Consider the following 19141-nt stretch of genomic DNA (forward strand, 5'->3'; position numbering starts at 1 on the left):
CCGTACATATTAAATTATAAAATAAGTATTTTTTTGATAAAAACAACTAATACTATGCCATCGTGTCGTTTGTAAAACGTAATACAAAAATGATTCGAACCAAATACATTTTTTTTATTGTGGTTATTATGATTCATTTCTTACGATCAAATAGTTTAAGTTTATTAACGCGTATGTATCAATGATGCGTGCCTTCGATAAATATATAATAAAATCCAGGTGACATTGCTATTGCATAAGAGTTGATAGATTAAAAAGAAGCTAGAGTTTATATACGTTTATTATACAGCTATGTACTACTGTGACGTTATGTATCTATTGTGTATTAAGAATTGTGGGAAATTATTTTAATATACGATTGTGGGTATTGTTTTTAAGTATCATACTATATTACGTGTTGTTTATATTAATTAAATTAAACATATATGATTTACAGCTTATTTACTCCTAAAAATATTATTTATGAATAATTGAAATTAGTGCTTGATAAAAATTACAATGGTTTAGTTAATTGCAATCAAATATGTTTGTTGTCTATTTTTGCAGGGTTTTATAAATTATAATTATATTAATAAATAGCCATTTTTATCTTATCAACAATGGTTATTCTATACAAAATTTTACGATGACATTTTATTATAATAACATATTTATTTGAGGAAAAACAAGAGTCGTATAATCTAATGAGAACGATGAAACACAAACATAACAGTTTATTGTTCTGAATATCAAGCCTTTGAAACCACCAACTTGTTTCTATAAAAAAATATTCGTTTTTAATCATTTTATTCTTCCATTAATGCATATCATACTCTACAAACTAGTCATTTCATCTAATTTATTTAGTGTCAATTTCCTTTGAAAAGTCATTGCTATCCACAAAAGGTAAATGTTATTCAGATGTATGCAAACAAGATAAATGTAGGTTAGTTTCAGAAGATTCACACTTGATTTAATATTTATTTATGTAGCTGTTCTAGTTTAACTAACATAGGGGTCACTCAGTCTTTATATGTATAATATTATATATACTTGCCAAGCAATATTTATTTAATTTATTGGTGAGCTTGAAGAAGCAATAAAATTAATACCACATCTTTATAAATAAATTATGTTGAATACAATATTATTATATGCCTAACCATGTTAAATTACATGTTATGTTTTTATTAAGAAATCATTATAGAGGTCATGGATATTTTAATTACCTATAATTTGAAACGAGAAAGTTTACACACGTTTGTAGTATTGGAAACCTGTATAGTAATGGGACATAGCAAAATTTTACTGACTAAAAGTAAGCAATGACTACCTTATTTACTTCATCATATTTATACTCATTTAGAAATATTGATAGTCATACTGGTAAAAAAATTATTAAAAAAGAAGTAATCAAATTTGTGGAAAGAGTATGAGAGTTTTTACTTACTACTTTATTTTTTTATGGCATATAACTGTATACAGTTAATTTATACTGTTATATAAAGATAAATTAAAATACTATAATATATATGTATGTATTGATAGTAATATTTTTTTTTTCCTTATTTAGTCTTATATTTTTTATTACTATTAGTCTTATTTTTTTTTATAAACTAGAACATATAAATCAGCAAGATATACTTAATTTTAATTTAGTATGTATTTTTTATAATAAATAACATAAAAAAATAGTCTTTCAAGTCAAATTATTATATTTTAATAATCTTTTTATAGTATAACTTGATCTACATGCGTTTACTTAAAACAAATATTAGTTTATATTTTTCTGTATGTATTCTTAACTTATCACTTAATCAGGAATATGCAGTATTATTTTTTATTTGTAAATAAAAATTTAAAGCTAATCTAGTAGACGATATATATCTACGACTCTAGTATTTGATTAACAAGTTTGTTACGTTGTTCTTTAATTTTTATCAGTATCAAAAATAAATAATTGATGACTATAATTATCTATTGTTATATTATTCAATATTCTTATTTTAAATTTACGTATATGCATATATTTACTAAATAAGAAATATATGAAAAAGGGGATAGAATATCTAAAAAATATTTTTTAGAATTGATTCATTGTAACTTACAAATAAATATATATGTCAATAATGTTAAAACAGAGTATATAATTTCAATTCCCACTTATTGTATGATATCATTCATAATATAAAAGTACTATTTGGATTTTACCATCACTATAATGATATAATGCAAAAAATCGAGTTGCTTTTTAAATTACATGTCATGAACCTTTAACGCTATGTAAAAAACACATTCAAGCTTTTTCTATGAATATCAAGGTTATATATGTAGGTTTAAAATATGATTAAAAATATTTAAGCAGCTTATTTTTCTATTATTTATTTATAAATATTAAAATTGCAATTTAATAGTATTATATCTTGTATATAAAAAGTTATGAAAGATGCTAATGAAATGTGAAAATAACTTGTTTGCGCGATTTAAGATTAGTATATGAAAATCTTATCATAATTACATTTAATAAATAGATTAGTAACGGTTAATTTGCAACTCACCATTTTTGATACCGGTTTTATATATCAATGTATTATTTTTATATTCCACCTTTATGGTTAACGGTGAACTTTAGAGCAACATAAACTTTTTTAGACACAATTTCCAAACGAATATAAAGAAGTCCTCCGGATGAACCGGGACACAGTTAATAATTTAACCAATTATCTTGTCGATTATTTAATTTAATAAAGTTATACTGTTGTTCACTAAGTACTAGTATTATAAGCGACTTTAACGTGCCATCGCCACGGAGTTCGCTTCGCTACTGATCAGCCAATACTAGATAATAACAATAGCGATCTCTCCATCAATTATCACGTGAGGTTAGAACAAAAAAGATAAATAATATTAATTAGTATCGACACTGACATTTTTCGAGATGACAATGTTGCTATATATTTTTTTTTATAAAATTGTATAATGTAAGTCTTGCTAGAAAAATCTTACTTATGATTCCTTAGTTTTTTTTTATTTTTTTTTTCATGATAATATTTTATATTTTTTTTGCATAATTTAATATTTACACTTTTCATTTTTCAGCGATCATTTTTAAATATTCAGCGATCATATTGATTTAAAATTGTTCTTTAGTCATTTTAACTATTTCGCTAATAAGATCACCATTTTCTTCAGTTTGCATACAATCTCCGACCAACTGGGTAGTGAGCTTATTTTATATTTAATTAACAATATTTAAGTTAAATTAGGACCATCGTTACAGGTTATCCGAATGCGTCAAGATGGTCAAAAAACAATAAACTGTATTATTATAATACACAATAAACTATAATACAAGTAAGATAAAAAAATAATATAATACACTGTAGGAAAGAATAAAGTCATAAAATATAAAAATTAAATTATATGAACCGGAACAGGAGATTGTAGCTGATATTAACCCTTTGAGTAGCTAATTAATTTATACACATTAGTTAGTAAACACTTAGGAGTGAGTTAATTTTACATATTTTTCAATTTATTTTTTACGTTCTCTTCTTTTGATTTATTTTAAAACTATTTGTGTTCATATGTTTTAACATTTTTAATTTTTTTCATTAGTCACATGGCGGATTATTTTGTCCATTATCAATTGTGGAGCTTCTTAAAACTCAAGTTAATTTATTGTGACCAAAATGATCATCCATCAAAATGGAAACAAGGTAATAGCGTAAAGGATTGGGACCATTCTGTAACCAGATAAATTACATAAATAATAATCTAAATAAAGTCGTTAGCTATCTATCAACCTCCCGAAATATTTATCATATAAAAGCACTTTGGGCTAATCGATGAAAGGGGGGGGGGGAGGTTAAAAATTAATTAATAGTAAAATCAATAAATTGTTGAATGAAATTTGCTTTTGCTAATTTTGGCTCTTCCATCGATGATGTGTTTGGTTTATACTTTAATTTATTCTGCCAAATCAAGAAAATAAAAAAAATAAAAATTATAATATTGACCTTATACAATCTTATGATTATTTTCCTAACTCACCAGATTTTTATTTTTTATCATTTTCAGATAGAAAATGCTGATATATGGACCCAAAGTATTTGAAGCATACTCGCAAATTTTTTTGTCCAAAGATCTGACCTTCAAAGAAATATCACATCACAAAGTGGTAATTTAATTTTTAAGAGCATACAACTACTTTTATATCTGTGACGTGTATATTAAATTAAAAGTGTTTATCAACCTTTTTCTGAGTGAGGAAACCCAATGTCGACTTGATTTCGAGTGATGAACCCCTAAATATATGCATATGTATTTTAATAATGTGCAAATAAAATTAATGTTATTATTACAAATAACTTATAGTAAATAATTTAAAAAGAAATCGGTTGTTCAAAATTGATTTATCTTCACATATAAGACATACTGGTAATGAGCAGACTTCATCTGTATTCCATGTGAAGCCATATTCTAATTAAGTATTACACTACAAACTAAACTTTAGGCATTTTTTTATCGAGGTTTAGTATATATACTATATAATACTAGTAATCAAATCATTGTTTGTGCTACTTTTCCATAGCAGTTCTAGCTTTAGCTAATTTTCCGGTGAAGTACACAGTGAATTTTGATCCATCAAGCACTTTTTAAAAGGAAGTGAATGGGCAAAGAACTCTCAAAATCTTTGCTAAAACTATATGTTTGTAAAATCAAGTCTGGCTGTTTTACGCCTAATTGTAAGTCTACGGAAAATAATTTTTCCTTCGACTGGATTTAACAATTTTAAAAGAAAGATAACACTAATTGAATAATAATGCAGTAATAGCTCAAAATATTTTTAAAATCTTCGTCATTCTGACGTAAGACAATAAATCCATTAATACACCTTGTCATTGTCAGCTGTGATTGAGATAAGTTTCAATAATGCCAATTTTATATTGGTTACATATTCCTTGAATTCGGTAAAAATATCGATACCTCCAGTTCTCCCTTGCAATGAAATCATCCACAGAGGTTATTCTTTAGTAGAAAAATCTACAAAAAACATTTTAATGAAAACTAGAAACTAGAAATCACCGACACCTTGATTCATACAATTGTAAGGGAAATTAAACACATTGATAAATATCTTTCACGATTTACATTTTTGCTAATTTTTTTGTATGTCTCAAACTGTACTTCAAGATTGTGTATTTCTAATGGTTCTTTTTATTTCGCTTTAATTTTTTGAGTTTTTGAAAAGTGAATCTGTGACAACAATAAAGGTTTCTTTAATACAAAATTTGCAATCAGAAAATATAACATGCAAGGATAGGCTTTTATTAATCCAAATTTTAGTTCTTGCAACTTACTTTTTCTTATTTCACTATTAATAGGAAAAGTACTAGGTGTAATGAAATTATATATAAATGCTTGATACTTTATTAAAAATAAAAAATAAGCATCTTTATCGACCATTAATTTGCTTGTATAATTAAAGTATATTTATAAAATAACCATGTGTGTATATGCAACACAATTGAAGAAGTACATCATTATGTTTTGAGCACCTGAGCATGTAAAAAATATTTAAAAAAAATAACCTTGAGTATTGTGTACAAAATAATAATAAAAAACAAAGATAGTCCACCATCATATCTTCATAATCACAGAGTCAGTACTAATGTAGTAGATTATGGACTGAATCGAGAGGTAAAATTAAACGCTGTCCAATAAGAAGGCTAAGGTCTACTAGTTACCTCAGTGACGTAAGTGGTATATAAATACTAAATGTAAGTGCATATAAAAATTATTGTGTTAATTAAAGTTAATTGTGAAAAAACCGCAAATATTTATTCGAAATCAAAGACAGGAAAATAAACTATTGAAACGCATGAGTAAAACATTATTAACCTTGCTTTTGCGTAGTTTATACAATGTACTAATTATGTAGTTAGATTGAACAGTTACGTAAATTTTCGTGCGAAATACGAATTAACAAATAAAATATCCAGTTTAATTAAATTTATATTTAAACATATGGTTTATGCAGCTAAAATTAGAAAATTATCCATAAACAACTAAAAATTGCAGTTTTCCAAAATGAATCCAACGCAAAGATAACTAAAAAAACTCATTTAATATGGGTTATGATTAAATTTAGTTCTTATCGCGGAACAATAGATAAATTACGATTATTTGATTTCAAGTAGTTATTATGATCCTATTATTAATTATCGTACACCTAAAAGTATTTTTAGTACATATCTTTGTCTAATAACATTTATTATTGCATAAAAGAAGTATGAAATAACCAAAAGGTTTATTGATTTCTTAGTTACTTAAAATATAGCTTAATTCTTAAAATACATCATTGTGACTGATTTATCGAAATCTAAAATATTTTAACTTGCAGAGGAGCTGAAATCGTGAGGATATGTAAATCATACACCTGCTTGAGAAGCAAAACCGGAAAAAATATAAAAAAATTCGCAATATTATGAGTTCAGATTTCCTGTACAAAATAGCTTGATCCGAGGTTTATGAACTGCAAGCTTTGTTTCTCACCCAATTTACCACATGTGAATAACGTTTGTCTTTGGATCCAGGTCTATACGAAGACTTACAACTGAATCGGTCGACGAGAGAATAATTTGCTTGTCGATCGACCTCGATTGTCAGCTGATCCGGTCTTTACCAAATGGAGCAAAACTCACTCACCGACTGATATGTGTCCATCGTGTTGATATGTCGACTCAAATAGACGATCCTAGATTTTAAATTTGCAGCCTCTCAGACAGTTCAACATCAGCTCGTGAAAAGACGTCACGAAACCATCAACCTATCTCTACTACCGTTTCAATATGGTTGCAACTTTATTGTCTATAGCGAGAAAGAATAATCAGTTACAGTGATTACGAATATGTTTGTTCATTGTAATGTATCAAATTAATAAATTATATATTAAGGTGACCAGATTTTGAAAATAATAAAGGAGAACACTAAAAATAAAAAGGACTTAAGAAATTTTCATTTGAGGAGTAGAATTTTCTGCTGGAGCTAAAAAAATGTCATTTAATTTTTTTTTGATTTATAGACCATCTCCGAAATTTTCTCGAGGAGCAGAAATGGCTACGGGAGCTCAAAAAAAAAGTTTGAAATTGAAAATTTTTGTTTAAGGTGGACAAAAAAAGGACAAAAGGAGGATAAACATTTTGAGGAAATCATCTTGTGAAGTTATCTTGTGATATATACAATCCCATGACGCGTCTTCTTTGTTGGTCGCTACTTTTAATTACATGATATTTATAATATAAATCTGCACAAAATGGTATAGTTTCTAATTAATATTAATATATATCTCTAATTGCTTGAAGTAAGGTGATCAGACGCTTTCTTTGAGGAGGATTGTCCTTCTCTTGTCCTTCTTTGTTCACCTTGAACAAAAATTTCCAAAAAAGATTTCCAGTAGCAATTTCTCTTCCTAAAAAAATTTTAATAAAAATTTCTGTGGTGGCCTTTTTTCAGCTTCCGCAGCAATAATGCCTTTTTTAATTTTAGTATCTTTCTTTGATATATTTAAAATCTGGTCACCTTATTAAAAGCATTGTTACACAATCACGGTCAACGGCATCCATATATAAGATAAAATAAAATAAAAAATAAAAAGAGGCATCTATGTACTACCAACGAAAATATTTTAATATGATGTATAATTTATTTTTATTTTACAGAATTTACTATTTATTAAATAATAAAAATATACATAAATAATTTAAAAAATCATAATAATAATAAGCACATATTTAAAACATTAGTTTATCACACTGTTAAATATGGTTTGTGTCTTAGATTAAAATGGTTTGAAGCTTTTTGTTTCTATTTTTCGTAGAAAAATATTTTTGTTACATTCTTTTAATAAGTACATTAAAAGAGAATGAAAAATATTGTTTTATTTAATTTTTTCGTAGGAAATTTTTTTTGATTTTTTTAAATTAGAACATAAATAATTTTTTTTTTTTGATATGAAATAATATAGTGTATTTTTAAATAATAAAAATAATAATAAATAAATATAAAAATAATAAATTATTGTACAATTCAATGTGCACACTGAGAAGTTAAACTGTCAGCCAAAAACTCCTTAAAAATGATAATGTTTATGTAAATAAATAATAATACACTTATGTAAAAGAAGATACTTTTCTATAAAATTGTTTTTTAGTCTTTGGCATTATATAATATTTCCACTTTTTTCATGAAGATGTCTATAGTCTTCCAATTGTAACTTAAACTTATAATTGCAACTTGGGCTGTTTCTTAATTATTTTTTATTGTACAGGAACAGAAAAAAATGATTACTATATTAAAAAAATAATTACTAATATATGAAATTGTATGTTCATTTTCTCAATAGATATCGATCGATTCGCACGTATGTTTTCATTTTTTTTGTGATTTAAATATTGACGAATTCAGTTATAAATGTATATATTTTTAAGAAAATTACTAGGAATTGCACTTTAGAGTACGGAATATGATTCACGGTTACAGACACTATCTTTTACTGATAAGACATTGTATCAGATAACCTATATAACTAACATAATTGTTTTTTACCTAGTGGTTTTCGGTTGTTGTATATTGTATAACGCTTTTCAGTTTGTGTAAAATGAACGTTAACCCTTTTGACTATTAAGTTTTTGGTAAAAATGAGACCCACGTCTTTGATCAGAAGCGATTCGGACGCTCCGGAATTTACAGCGCCGGCAGTTAACATCAGAAAAGGTAAGATATAACGAACCACGCCCTTTTCGATAATTATTTTTATTTTATTACTATTTATCTACAGTTATTAATTTGTCGTAATATACTGAAAAATGCGGCATTTTATTATTCAATAAAAAGTTATAATATGACTGGATTGACAAATATTATTGTATTAGAAAAAATATTGACATATGTATGTATGTACATACATATGTTCTTCTTTTTCTTTAATGATAGACTATATAAATTGTACGTAAAAATATTTATGGGTTACTTATCATTATAATTTTATTAAATATTGTAATTAATAATCTATGTATAACATATACAGAAATAATAGGAATAACTTAAAAGACGGCTCTACTTTGGAAAAAAGTAAAAAATATTTTTAATTTAGACTGTGTTTTAGTTAATTTTTTTTTAATTTCAAGTCATATTAGGTATTAAAATAATACTCGTTACTGTACTTATACGTATTTATAATATATATTTATCAAATAAATTTCAAGGAACATATAATGATTCAATAGAATAATAACAGTTTATTTAAACAAAATTGCGAAATACGCAGATTCAGAATTCTTAGAAATGTCGATCTTAAAAAACACAATGACATGTATTTTCTATGAAAATAATAACCACATATTTTGTGATAAAAATATATTTTATTGTAATAATAAAAAATAAAAAAATAATAATAATATCATCGATTACTTTTAGTTAAAAATAAATAAATAGTCCTACTGTGATCTTGAGATTATAATACTAATATTTTATTGAGAAAGAGATTGAGAATTGTTTTTTTACAGTTTATAAATGCAAATTAAAAGGATAGCAGCATTCTGGCTTATATACAACCATAAAAATGGGAGGAGATCAATGTCTACTATTTCTCAATCTTGTGATCAATTTTTATTATTTTAGATGCAACTATAATTTTTGTTTTAGTAAAATACACAAATAATTTGACTCTCAAAGCTATTTTAAAAGCTAGAAGTCTGAATTTAACGGTTACGTTTATTTTTAAGTGAATTTAAGAATGCAAGTGAAGAATAACAGCGGTCTGACTTATATCCTGGAAAAGGGAAGGAGTCCAATATCCCTACTATTTATCAATATTTTAATCAATTCAAATGTTGTTAGGTGAAACTAGAATCTTTGTTTTAGTTTAATACCCATATTATTAGACTCCAGCCAATTGAATAAGTTAAAGTCAGTGTTGGTCAGCAACTAATATTTTTTTTAAAGTACGGTCCAACGGTTTTAAGTGTATATTTCTTCGTTATTTGCATCAATACTAATTTATTGTAAACAGCAAGTAGATGCATAATCTTGTTCAAAGTTGACAACCACTCTGATTCTTATTAAATATGAACACAAATTTGTTCTATGACTAATTTTAACGCGACAATTTAATATATACTTATTCTCATTACATTTTTTTTATATTTCAGATGCAATAGATTGCGGAATTACAGTTCTACCATGTTGTCTTCCGCCATGGTTTCATAGATTCGCCACTCCTAATTGGTTCTTATTGTTCTTCATCATTCTTGGTATAGTACAAGGATCTGCTCAGGTTTATTTTGCATCCACAGTTAGATACATAGGAGAAATATTTGGATACTCTGAGACTCTATTAGGTATTTTACTATTTATACATATTATTTATTAAGGTACTATAATGACATTTTTATTTATTTTCAGATTGGCTAATCATATCAAACGATCTATTTCTGGGACTCTTAGTGATTTTTGTGGCCCATTTTGGAAACAAGCATAGCAGACCTGCCTGGATCGGAGGCTTGGCTTGTTTTCAGGGATTCTCTTTCTTATTGGTGATCATTCCATATTTAGATCAACAAACAAGAAGTGGAGCCAAAAAATTTTTGGATCCTCGTAAGCTCTATAATTGAATATTGCTTTAAAAATATATATATAAATATTTAATTTTTTTAGCTTCTAAATTATGCGTTGAAATTAATCCTGAATTGATCAACTTTGAGATAGTGGATCAGACTGAGCCTGAATTTGAATGGATTTTATTGATAGTGTTATTCATAGCTCAATTCTGTATTGGATTAGCAAACGCTTCTTTCTTTACTCACGGTTTTTCTTATTTGGACGATAATATACATCAAAAATCTAGTTTGCTATACATAAGTATTTTTATTATAACTGTCTTTATTTAACGTATAATGTTTGAGTTTATATTAAATTGATGATTTGTTACAGGCGCTGGTTTGGCCATTAGATTAGCGACCGTTCAATTCGGTTCTTTCATGGCTTGGTCTTTGATGGACGAAGAAAGGGGTTTGTGGATTGGATATGCAATAATGGGAGGATTGCTCATATTTTCAGGATCGATGTTAGCATTGTTTCCAAGAAAGTTATTGGACACTATTATCAAGCAAACTGCTGAATCGATCTTAGACTTTACTTCGGGAAACCTAGCAGTTCATCTTCAACCTGATGATCGTATGATTCACAAAAATATTTTATGTTTTATTTTATATTAATCTAATAATCTATTTCAGATCTTGGACGATCTTTATTGCGGATGATAACCAACAAAATCGTAATATTTAACACTATAGCTATATCATTGATGTTAATGGCAATGTATAACTTCTTATGGTTTGAGCCTAAATTTATGGAGTCGCAATTTTATTTGCCTAGTGTTGGAGTCGGATTCGACGATCCTTGGAAGTCGAGGCTTTGGAAGAATATATCCAAACCCACATTGACATTTTTATTTATATTAATATCTGGATTTATCATGTCTTTTGCTCGTCCAAGAGCAAGATCAGTTGTAGCATGGAACGTAACTACAACCATCATAGTAGCAGTTATTTATTTTTCATATGGATTTATAGATTGCCATAAAGGTGCCATAGCTGGTGCTTATAAAGGCCATTTAAATACTCCATACTGCAGTCTCTTATGTAACTGTAAAGAAAACAGTAAATTTGAGCCTGTCTGTACTCAAGACACTAAAACGACTTATTATTCACCATGTCATGCTGGATGTCAAGAAAATCTTTATATGGATAGTGCCAAGTAACTTTGCTGTAAAATTATTATATTTATAAAATTTTATAATAAATAAATTATTTTGTTGTAGGGTTTATGGCAACTGTACTTGTGCTTCAGATAGAAACAGATTAGATAAAATAAATACCATTGCCACAAAAGGAGCTTGCGATAATAGCAAATGTTCAAAACAATGGATAGTGTTTCAATCACTTACTGTTTTTGCGTCTGCTATATTAGGTTCTGGATTTCTTGGAAGTTTCTTTGTTAGTCTTAGAGCTGTCTTTACCGGCGATAGAGCTATGGTCATAGCTTTTCAGTTTTTCTTTATTGGAATATTTACACACATTCCTGGAAAATTTATGTATAAAGCAATAGCTGGTAATTAAATTTTTAACTACTTACTAACACAGAATTATATATATATACTTAATTATTTACTGTTTTATAGATACGACTTGTCAATTCTACAATGAAAAGACAGGGCATTGTAACATACAGAATGAACGTTTTGGAGATCGCATCTCTTATTTAACTTCAGGAATACTGTTAGCTTCAGCGTTATTTTATACAATAGTACTCTTTTTTGCAAAAAATCTTGAGCTATTCGAAGACGATGATACATTTGATTATCCTGAAACTCCAATGCCAATTGAAAGTAGAGTTGAAACTAGACCAATGGCAGATTTTAGCACACCTAGTCCAGTTCAATCGGAAGCTTCAGACGCTGCTAGACCTTTGAGACCTAGAAGAATAGTCAGCGGTGCTTCCACCAGAGCTTCGAGCATCGAGTTCAGGAACAGTGAGACTCAACCGTTAAACAGAGAGCAAAATCATGAAAGAGTTATACGGGAACTTAAACATTTGACTGGAACTTCTGTGTAAATAAGACTGTTATACACAACTTACTATTACTATTTATGATTCAACATAGAATATGTAAATATTTTTTTATTTTAATAAATGTATATTTTATTTTTTATCGAATATCTTTAGATTTTTTACGTTCCACCAGATGCCGATGTCTGAAAAAACCTCCAAAGACAGGAAACATATAGACATGTACACGAGTCTTTCCCTCATAAGTTTGGCGTCGAACAAAAAACAGTTTCCACTTCCTGTGCAAGTTTTGCCCCAAAATAAGCACGTAGAGTCTGAAATATAAAATTTTGTCAGGGTTTAATATTTTGATATTTTAGTTTATTTATAAAAACAATAATATAGTTATACCTATTACATAACCTGTAAATATAGGGCCAGGTATCTGAGCGAATAAACTTACGACTCCCAAATGTATACCTAAAGATACAGATTTATCTCCTTCGTCTACGCACCTGAAATAATTAAAATTTCATGAATAATTAATTTGCCTTTGATCTATTTTATATGTATGTATTATTTAAAGCTGCGTGAAAAATATGTTATTATGTATATGAAGAATGAGGGATATTCATGACTAATTTAATTTTATTTTTCATTCCCTTGAATGTTGATTTGATTATTCTTAAATGAGTGACAATGGCGTAGGTAAGGTATGTGCCGCCCAGGGAAATCCTTAAAATTGCCGCCCCCCTCCCATACATTTTTTGCAGGGTCATAAAATCAGCATTTCTTAAAATAATAAATTGGTTATTATTAAGCTCTTGTTATTCGTGGATTTATATATATATTTTAGTGCATTCAAGGTTAAGAACCACATTAGACGATCCCATCGCGAATATGCCGCCCCCAAGCAAGTGCCGCCCGGGGCGGCCCGCCCCCTTCGCACCCCCATAGCTTCGCCACTGATAAATGATAATCTAAAAGACATATTTTTTATATTAGTCAATTGATTTTATGCAGTATGTGTTTGATCGCAAACGTATAAAATCTTATAAAATATAACACTTATGCAATACTATATTTTAGGCGAAATTTAAAATATTACGAATATATTTTAGTGCATTCAGGGTTAAGAACCACATTAGACGATCCCATCGCGAATATGCCGCCCCCAAGCAAGTGCCGCCCGGGGCGGCCCCCCCCCCTCCACCCCCCCATAGCTACGCCACTGATGAGTGATAATCTATAAGACATATTTTTTATGTGAGTCAATTGCTGTTATGCAGCAGGTGTTTGATCGTGAATGTATAGCATCTTATAAAATATAACACTTATGCAATACTATATTTTAGGCGAAATTTAAAATATTCCGAATTAATTTAATTATAGTATTTTAAATTAATTTCTAAGATGTGTAAATAAAAATATGATAAATAATGATTCGTATAGACTTATAAATATATTCCTTCCTATATTAATTTATAAAATTTACTATTTGAAACAATGAATCTTAGAGAGGCTTAAAAAATATCTTAGAAGTTAAATAGCAACTTGTAGATCACTGGAAAGATCCACGCTGAACACAAATGTTCCTGAGAGGATATACAGTTTCTCGACCTGAGCTTATCTAATCTGATGTCTAATGAAGATGTCGCGAAGTATCGGGAAAGGTACAAGGCTATCCTTATTTATTTATTTATTAATTCTAAATCTTACGTTGCAACATGATAATGGGGTAAGCACAAGCAAACACTACTAAGTAAGTAGTGGGGCACAAGACTGTAATCAAATCTAAAAAATAAAATATAAGCATTGCTTAAAATCAAATAATCTCACTATGCACAAATTAGCTCGATTCTTATTGTACTTTTATAGAAATATGGTTAAAAAATAATGTACTTAAACTAAATATATGTTAATTAATTATAAAAATATGTCAGATAATAATATAAAAATAGTCTATATAACTCTATTATAGAAATAGTTGATTAAATAATTTTAAATTGAATTGCTTAAAGTATGTAAGCACAAAAATACTAATGTACTTGATCAAAAAAATTTTAATAAAATATAATTTAGGTAGTTAATTCTTGTGCAAATCCAAACCATATATATAATATAAATTTAAACACTTTTCCATACATTATAAAATTGTCTTTTAACACCTTGAAAAATCAAGGTAAAAGTTGATGCAAATTCCTATTTGAAATGAATCATTACAATACAAATTAATGCTGTTATTAAATTTATTTCCACGATAACTTTCAATGACTTGATTTGATTATATAGACTGATAAACATAAGCGATTCAAAGTGCATGCTTTTTTTGTGATGAATTGTATCTCACAATCTCACCTAGAGATCTTATAAAGCATTTTTGGTTTATAAGTTTTGAATGAAACTATATGACTATGAGAGATGAAAGATATGTAGTAGTGTATATATAAAGCTTACCTAATACTCAAAAGAAAGCTCGTCATTCTACCTAAAGACCTCGCAAATTTCATTATGCAAATAATTGTTACAAAAATATAAAATTTCTTCATACAGTCCACTTTGCAAGGACCAGAAATTAGATAGTCGTCAAAGTTTTCCAAACACGAACAGTTGGAATACATCTAAAATCAATTATTTTCATAATTTATTTATGTTTTTAATATAAGCAATACCTACTGATAAATACCATTGATCCATTATTTAATTGATTAAATTCAGTGCAACCAGCATGGCACGGGGAAGCAAATGTTTGACTCTTGTTCATAAAACAAACCGGCGAAAATTTCACATTGTCACAATCGCAGTTATCGCTGCACGACACGCTCGAATTTAACCTGAAATAATATGTATTTAGTTATGTATTGAAAATAAATATAACATTATACAGATTACTGACTCATGGTTGACTAGTGAAGGCATATTCTCATTCAATTGATCGCATCCTAGGAACAAAAACGACATAACTCCGATCAAAGTAACGCTGTCTATGAAAGTATTCCACAGAGCCATGCATCGAGCTCTAGGCTTAATCTTTTGAATCACTAAACCGGCTAAGATTAGACCGGAAGTGGTGAATAGCAATCCTGTTGATCCTGTGACAAAGCTGGCAATGGATGCTGATTGTTTATATTGAGTTTCGATGTACTTTGGAAAGAACATGCGGAACGGCGTCAATCCGAATATGTGACATATTACCGATATTTGAGTAAATACATAGGCTGGATTTGATATTATTCTTTTCACAGTCTTAGATAAATCTAAAAGAAGAGACATTTAAAAATGGTATTTGATCATAATATTGGATTAAATAGTAAATCATCGTGTTATTTTTATGATAACTTGCTTGTTTTTTACTAATGCAGATATTTTTGATTCATGCTTTATTTAACGGTCTTCAGTTTTATATATATTATAAATATAGCTTTGACTATAATAATGGGACACCTTTTAAAATGGTATGTAACTCTTTACAAGTGCATAGTCTGACCGAAATATTTTTAACCGTAATTCTGAAAACGTCGTTTTTAATAGCTCGTTTAAGTTTTAAAAAAATATTGCAGGTCAAATTGTTCCGTTGCATGATTATTTGTAGTTATAATTTTTTTTATTAAATAATTTATTTTAAATATTAAATCAACATTTAAACAGCGTAAAAACAATTATCACTTCTCAGAAGTCAAAAATTCACGTCAAAAGTAATAAAATCGTGTCGGCATCATCGCAATTTTGACTTCTGAGAAAGGATAATTGCTTTTTGCGCTTCCCTATTGGTCTAAATTTGGTTTAGATATGCTTCATTTGATTCTTACTTATTCTAAGTCGTAATATTCTTATAAAATGTCTTAATATAAACCTTAGGTAAGACAGCGTTTTCATTGCGACGGCATGAATTTATTGCTTTTGACGTCAATTCTAATCAGGGATTCCCTTGAAATCTGGCAGAAAAATGCATGTCATTTAATGAAGTACTAATATGAAATATTTTATGATTAAAAAGTATTAAAAAATAATAATAAAAATATTACAAATTTAAAAAAAATATTAATATGAAATATTGAAAAAATTCTTGCCCCACCCTATACATTAGAGGGTATGGTATAAATAGAGGCTTACTTCTAGACGGCTGCTAGAGCCGCGGGTACCGCTCGCGAGACTTCAGACGCGCGTGTGCCGCGTCTCCTGACTGGTGTTAAGTATGAATCGCTACAGTATATTCTTCGTAATTTATTTTTGAGATCTTGTTGATTTTTATTTGACTGAAATATAGTATAATACCTATATAATTGATTATTTGATTGTATTGGTACAATTCGATCGATTATATTGCTATATAGTAATGGATCATTTATTTAGTGATGTTTACATTTTTTAACATATGGTTTGAAACTATTTTAAAGAGCTATACATAGCTTAAGAATAAAAATATAAAATCAATGTTCCTAGTATTCATTTTTATAAATTAATTTAAATCCATTTGAGAATTCTCAAATGTTCATACAATTAAAAACTAAACCGATAAAAGTGTAAGCATGTTTAATATAATAAAAACGCGATGATTTAGTATTCAACCTATTATTTAAAATATGCTTACCCTCGAACGAAGGTTTGGCTTGAACTTGCTCATTTTTTTCTAGTAATTTTCTGGCAGCAGCTCTTGGTAGAGTTTTCGGAATTAATGACATTAGAATGGCAAAAATGATCATAACTGTCCCCAAAAACAACCATCCGAGCCACCAAGCTCCGAGCCATCTAGGGTCTGAGTTATTAATGGTCGGAGTTAAATTTGGCGAAATGTATAATTTGAGACAAAGGGAAACAACGGCGTAACCCATAGATGGGCCCAAAAGTCTTATAATGTAAGTAAAACCTTAAAATTAAAAAACAAATATTAAATTATTATATAAATACTTGTTTTAAAAATTATACTAACTTATAACTGCTGGTGATTTAGATTTTTTAACATTGTCGTCCAAATATGAATATCCAAGGCTATAAAAAAGTACGCCTCCTATGCCGAATATGAATTGAGATATAAACCAAATTATTGGAGGTACTATACTGCCTTCTTCTAAAGTACATTTTCTATCATCTGTAAAAATAGGAATTATCAGATATTTTTTATGTAATAAAATTAAATGTATCGTACCTCCTACGCTGCATAAATTATTCTTGAAATTCATAGGACTTGATATGTTTTCATAGCTGGATCCGTATTCAAAGGTTAATTGCAGTGCATCTTCTCCTGGTCCATATATAAGGTGTGGTAATGTGTTTATAAAGCAAAATGCTGTTATACATAATAGTCCGAAGGATAGCCATTTTGGTCTATGACCTTTGGATGCATAATAATTCAAGACTACGGAAGTTAGGAGCTTAGTTACGTCGTTCCCGATTGATATTATACCTTAAAAAGAAAGTGTCTTAGATATGTAACATTATTAAAAGTATTATATTTTATACAAAAATACACGGTGGCCAGTAAAATGAACTATGTTACTAATATAAATTATTGTTTAAAAATAAATTATTAATTTAAGATTGATTGATGAAAGTCAGATTGTTTCCTCTTAACTAGAGCTTAAGAGTCAAATCAAATTGTATTGTATAATTATGTAATTTGATTTCCAAATCCTTTTACGCAAACCTTCATATAATTGAAGTACGAAAATAAAATCATATACTACTTTATAAAAATAAATAATGAGTAATAATATTATTTTATATTAAAAGCAATGTACCTGTAGTCTTGCTGGCCATTTTGAATCGCTTCTCCATAGTCGTAATGGTACCATTGAAATAAGAAAACGTAGATGATAGGAAACATCCTGATAGACCGAACAAAAGGACGAACGTTTTCTTATTCACTAAATATTTAGTCCAAAATCCACACTTTTCAACTTTGTCCGATTTCCTTTCGACTTTGTCGCCATTTTTTCCAGCGGACGTTGTCATTTTAAATTTACTACGATTCTATTACTATGACACTTGATCCACAAGAAGCGGAGATGTTGACTGAGACGAGCCAAATTGATAAATGACGGAGACCAACGAGTACTGCATTATTTAAACCCACGTGGTTATTTATTATGGTTGAATTGCGGTTTGGAAGAAAAATGAGTATATAATAGCCACTGGGTCACTGAAATAAAATGGTTGATATACAATAAATTTTAATATCATAATAACCAATTGTATTTTATAATTCCGATTGCTTTTTGCTTATCAATTTTTATTAGTATAGCTATACAAGTTACACCATTGTAATACAATATAAATAAATGGGTTAATACATATTCTAAAGACAAAATCGACACAATCTACAGAAATTAAAATATTTTATTTTAATACTAATAGGAGTAGATAATGTTTTTCTACTTTTTAGCTAAATATAAAGATGATATTATACTGATGCATAAAATTCATAAAATTAAATGATAATATTTAAGACTAAAAACAACATAGCTTTGTGTTAGGCTTAGGTGAAAATTCGTATCATTTATGAGCTTTCGGAACCTTTTAAAAATACAAACCTGAATTAGTAAATATAAAA

General features: G+C 28.0%; 2 protein-coding genes across 2 annotated transcripts in view; one reads left to right on the plus strand and one right to left on the minus strand.

Annotated features, from left to right (window-relative positions):
- LOC148238541 (uncharacterized) overlaps window positions 1-18692 on the minus strand; it is a 26684-nt gene extending 7992 nt beyond the window's left edge. The window contains exons 1-10 of the mRNA XM_088205089.1: window positions 18330-18692; window positions 17738-17995; window positions 17522-17680; window positions 17183-17458; window positions 15488-15848; window positions 15278-15425; window positions 15049-15212; window positions 13003-13106; window positions 12750-12926; window positions 11415-11567 (exon numbers count right to left, since the gene is read on the minus strand). Coding sequence (XP_088061215.1) covers window positions 11415-11567; window positions 12750-12926; window positions 13003-13106; window positions 15049-15212; window positions 15278-15425; window positions 15488-15848; window positions 17183-17458; window positions 17522-17680; window positions 17738-17995; window positions 18330-18543 — 2014 coding nt within the window. The 5' untranslated portion in view covers window positions 18544-18692. The remainder of the gene's footprint in view (window positions 1-11414; window positions 11568-12749; window positions 12927-13002; window positions 13107-15048; window positions 15213-15277; window positions 15426-15487; window positions 15849-17182; window positions 17459-17521; window positions 17681-17737; window positions 17996-18329) is intronic.
- On the plus strand, window positions 8599-12790 carry Oatp33Eb (Organic anion transporting polypeptide 33Eb). The gene is made up of 8 exons (XM_088189435.1): window positions 8599-8757; window positions 10194-10382; window positions 10447-10638; window positions 10699-10902; window positions 10975-11217; window positions 11277-11799; window positions 11864-12153; window positions 12224-12790. Exons 1-8 carry the CDS (start codon window positions 8682-8684, stop codon window positions 12655-12657), a joined length of 2151 nt encoding a protein of 716 aa, XP_088045561.1. The 5' UTR covers window positions 8599-8681; the 3' UTR covers window positions 12658-12790.
- Window positions 18693-19141: the final 449 nt, after the last annotated feature.

This window comes from Plectrocnemia conspersa, unplaced genomic scaffold, assembly GCF_051122295.1.
Source record: "Plectrocnemia conspersa isolate PC_06_02 unplaced genomic scaffold, ASM5112229v1 ptg000001l, whole genome shotgun sequence".
Classification (NCBI taxonomy): domain Eukaryota; kingdom Metazoa; phylum Arthropoda; class Insecta; order Trichoptera; family Polycentropodidae; genus Plectrocnemia; species Plectrocnemia conspersa.

Excerpts from the sequence above, each read along its gene's own strand:
- Oatp33Eb (XM_088189435.1), top strand. The coding sequence starts at position 8,682 with ATGAGACCCACGTCTTTGATCAGAAGCGATTCGGACGCTCCGGAATTT. Across the intron at positions 10,383-10,446 it reads ATACTCTGAGACTCTATTAG|ATTGGCTAATCATATCAAAC; the intron begins GTATTTTACTAT and ends ATTTATTTTCAG. Across the intron at positions 10,639-10,698 it reads CAAAAAATTTTTGGATCCTC|CTTCTAAATTATGCGTTGAA; the intron begins GTAAGCTCTATA and ends TAATTTTTTTAG.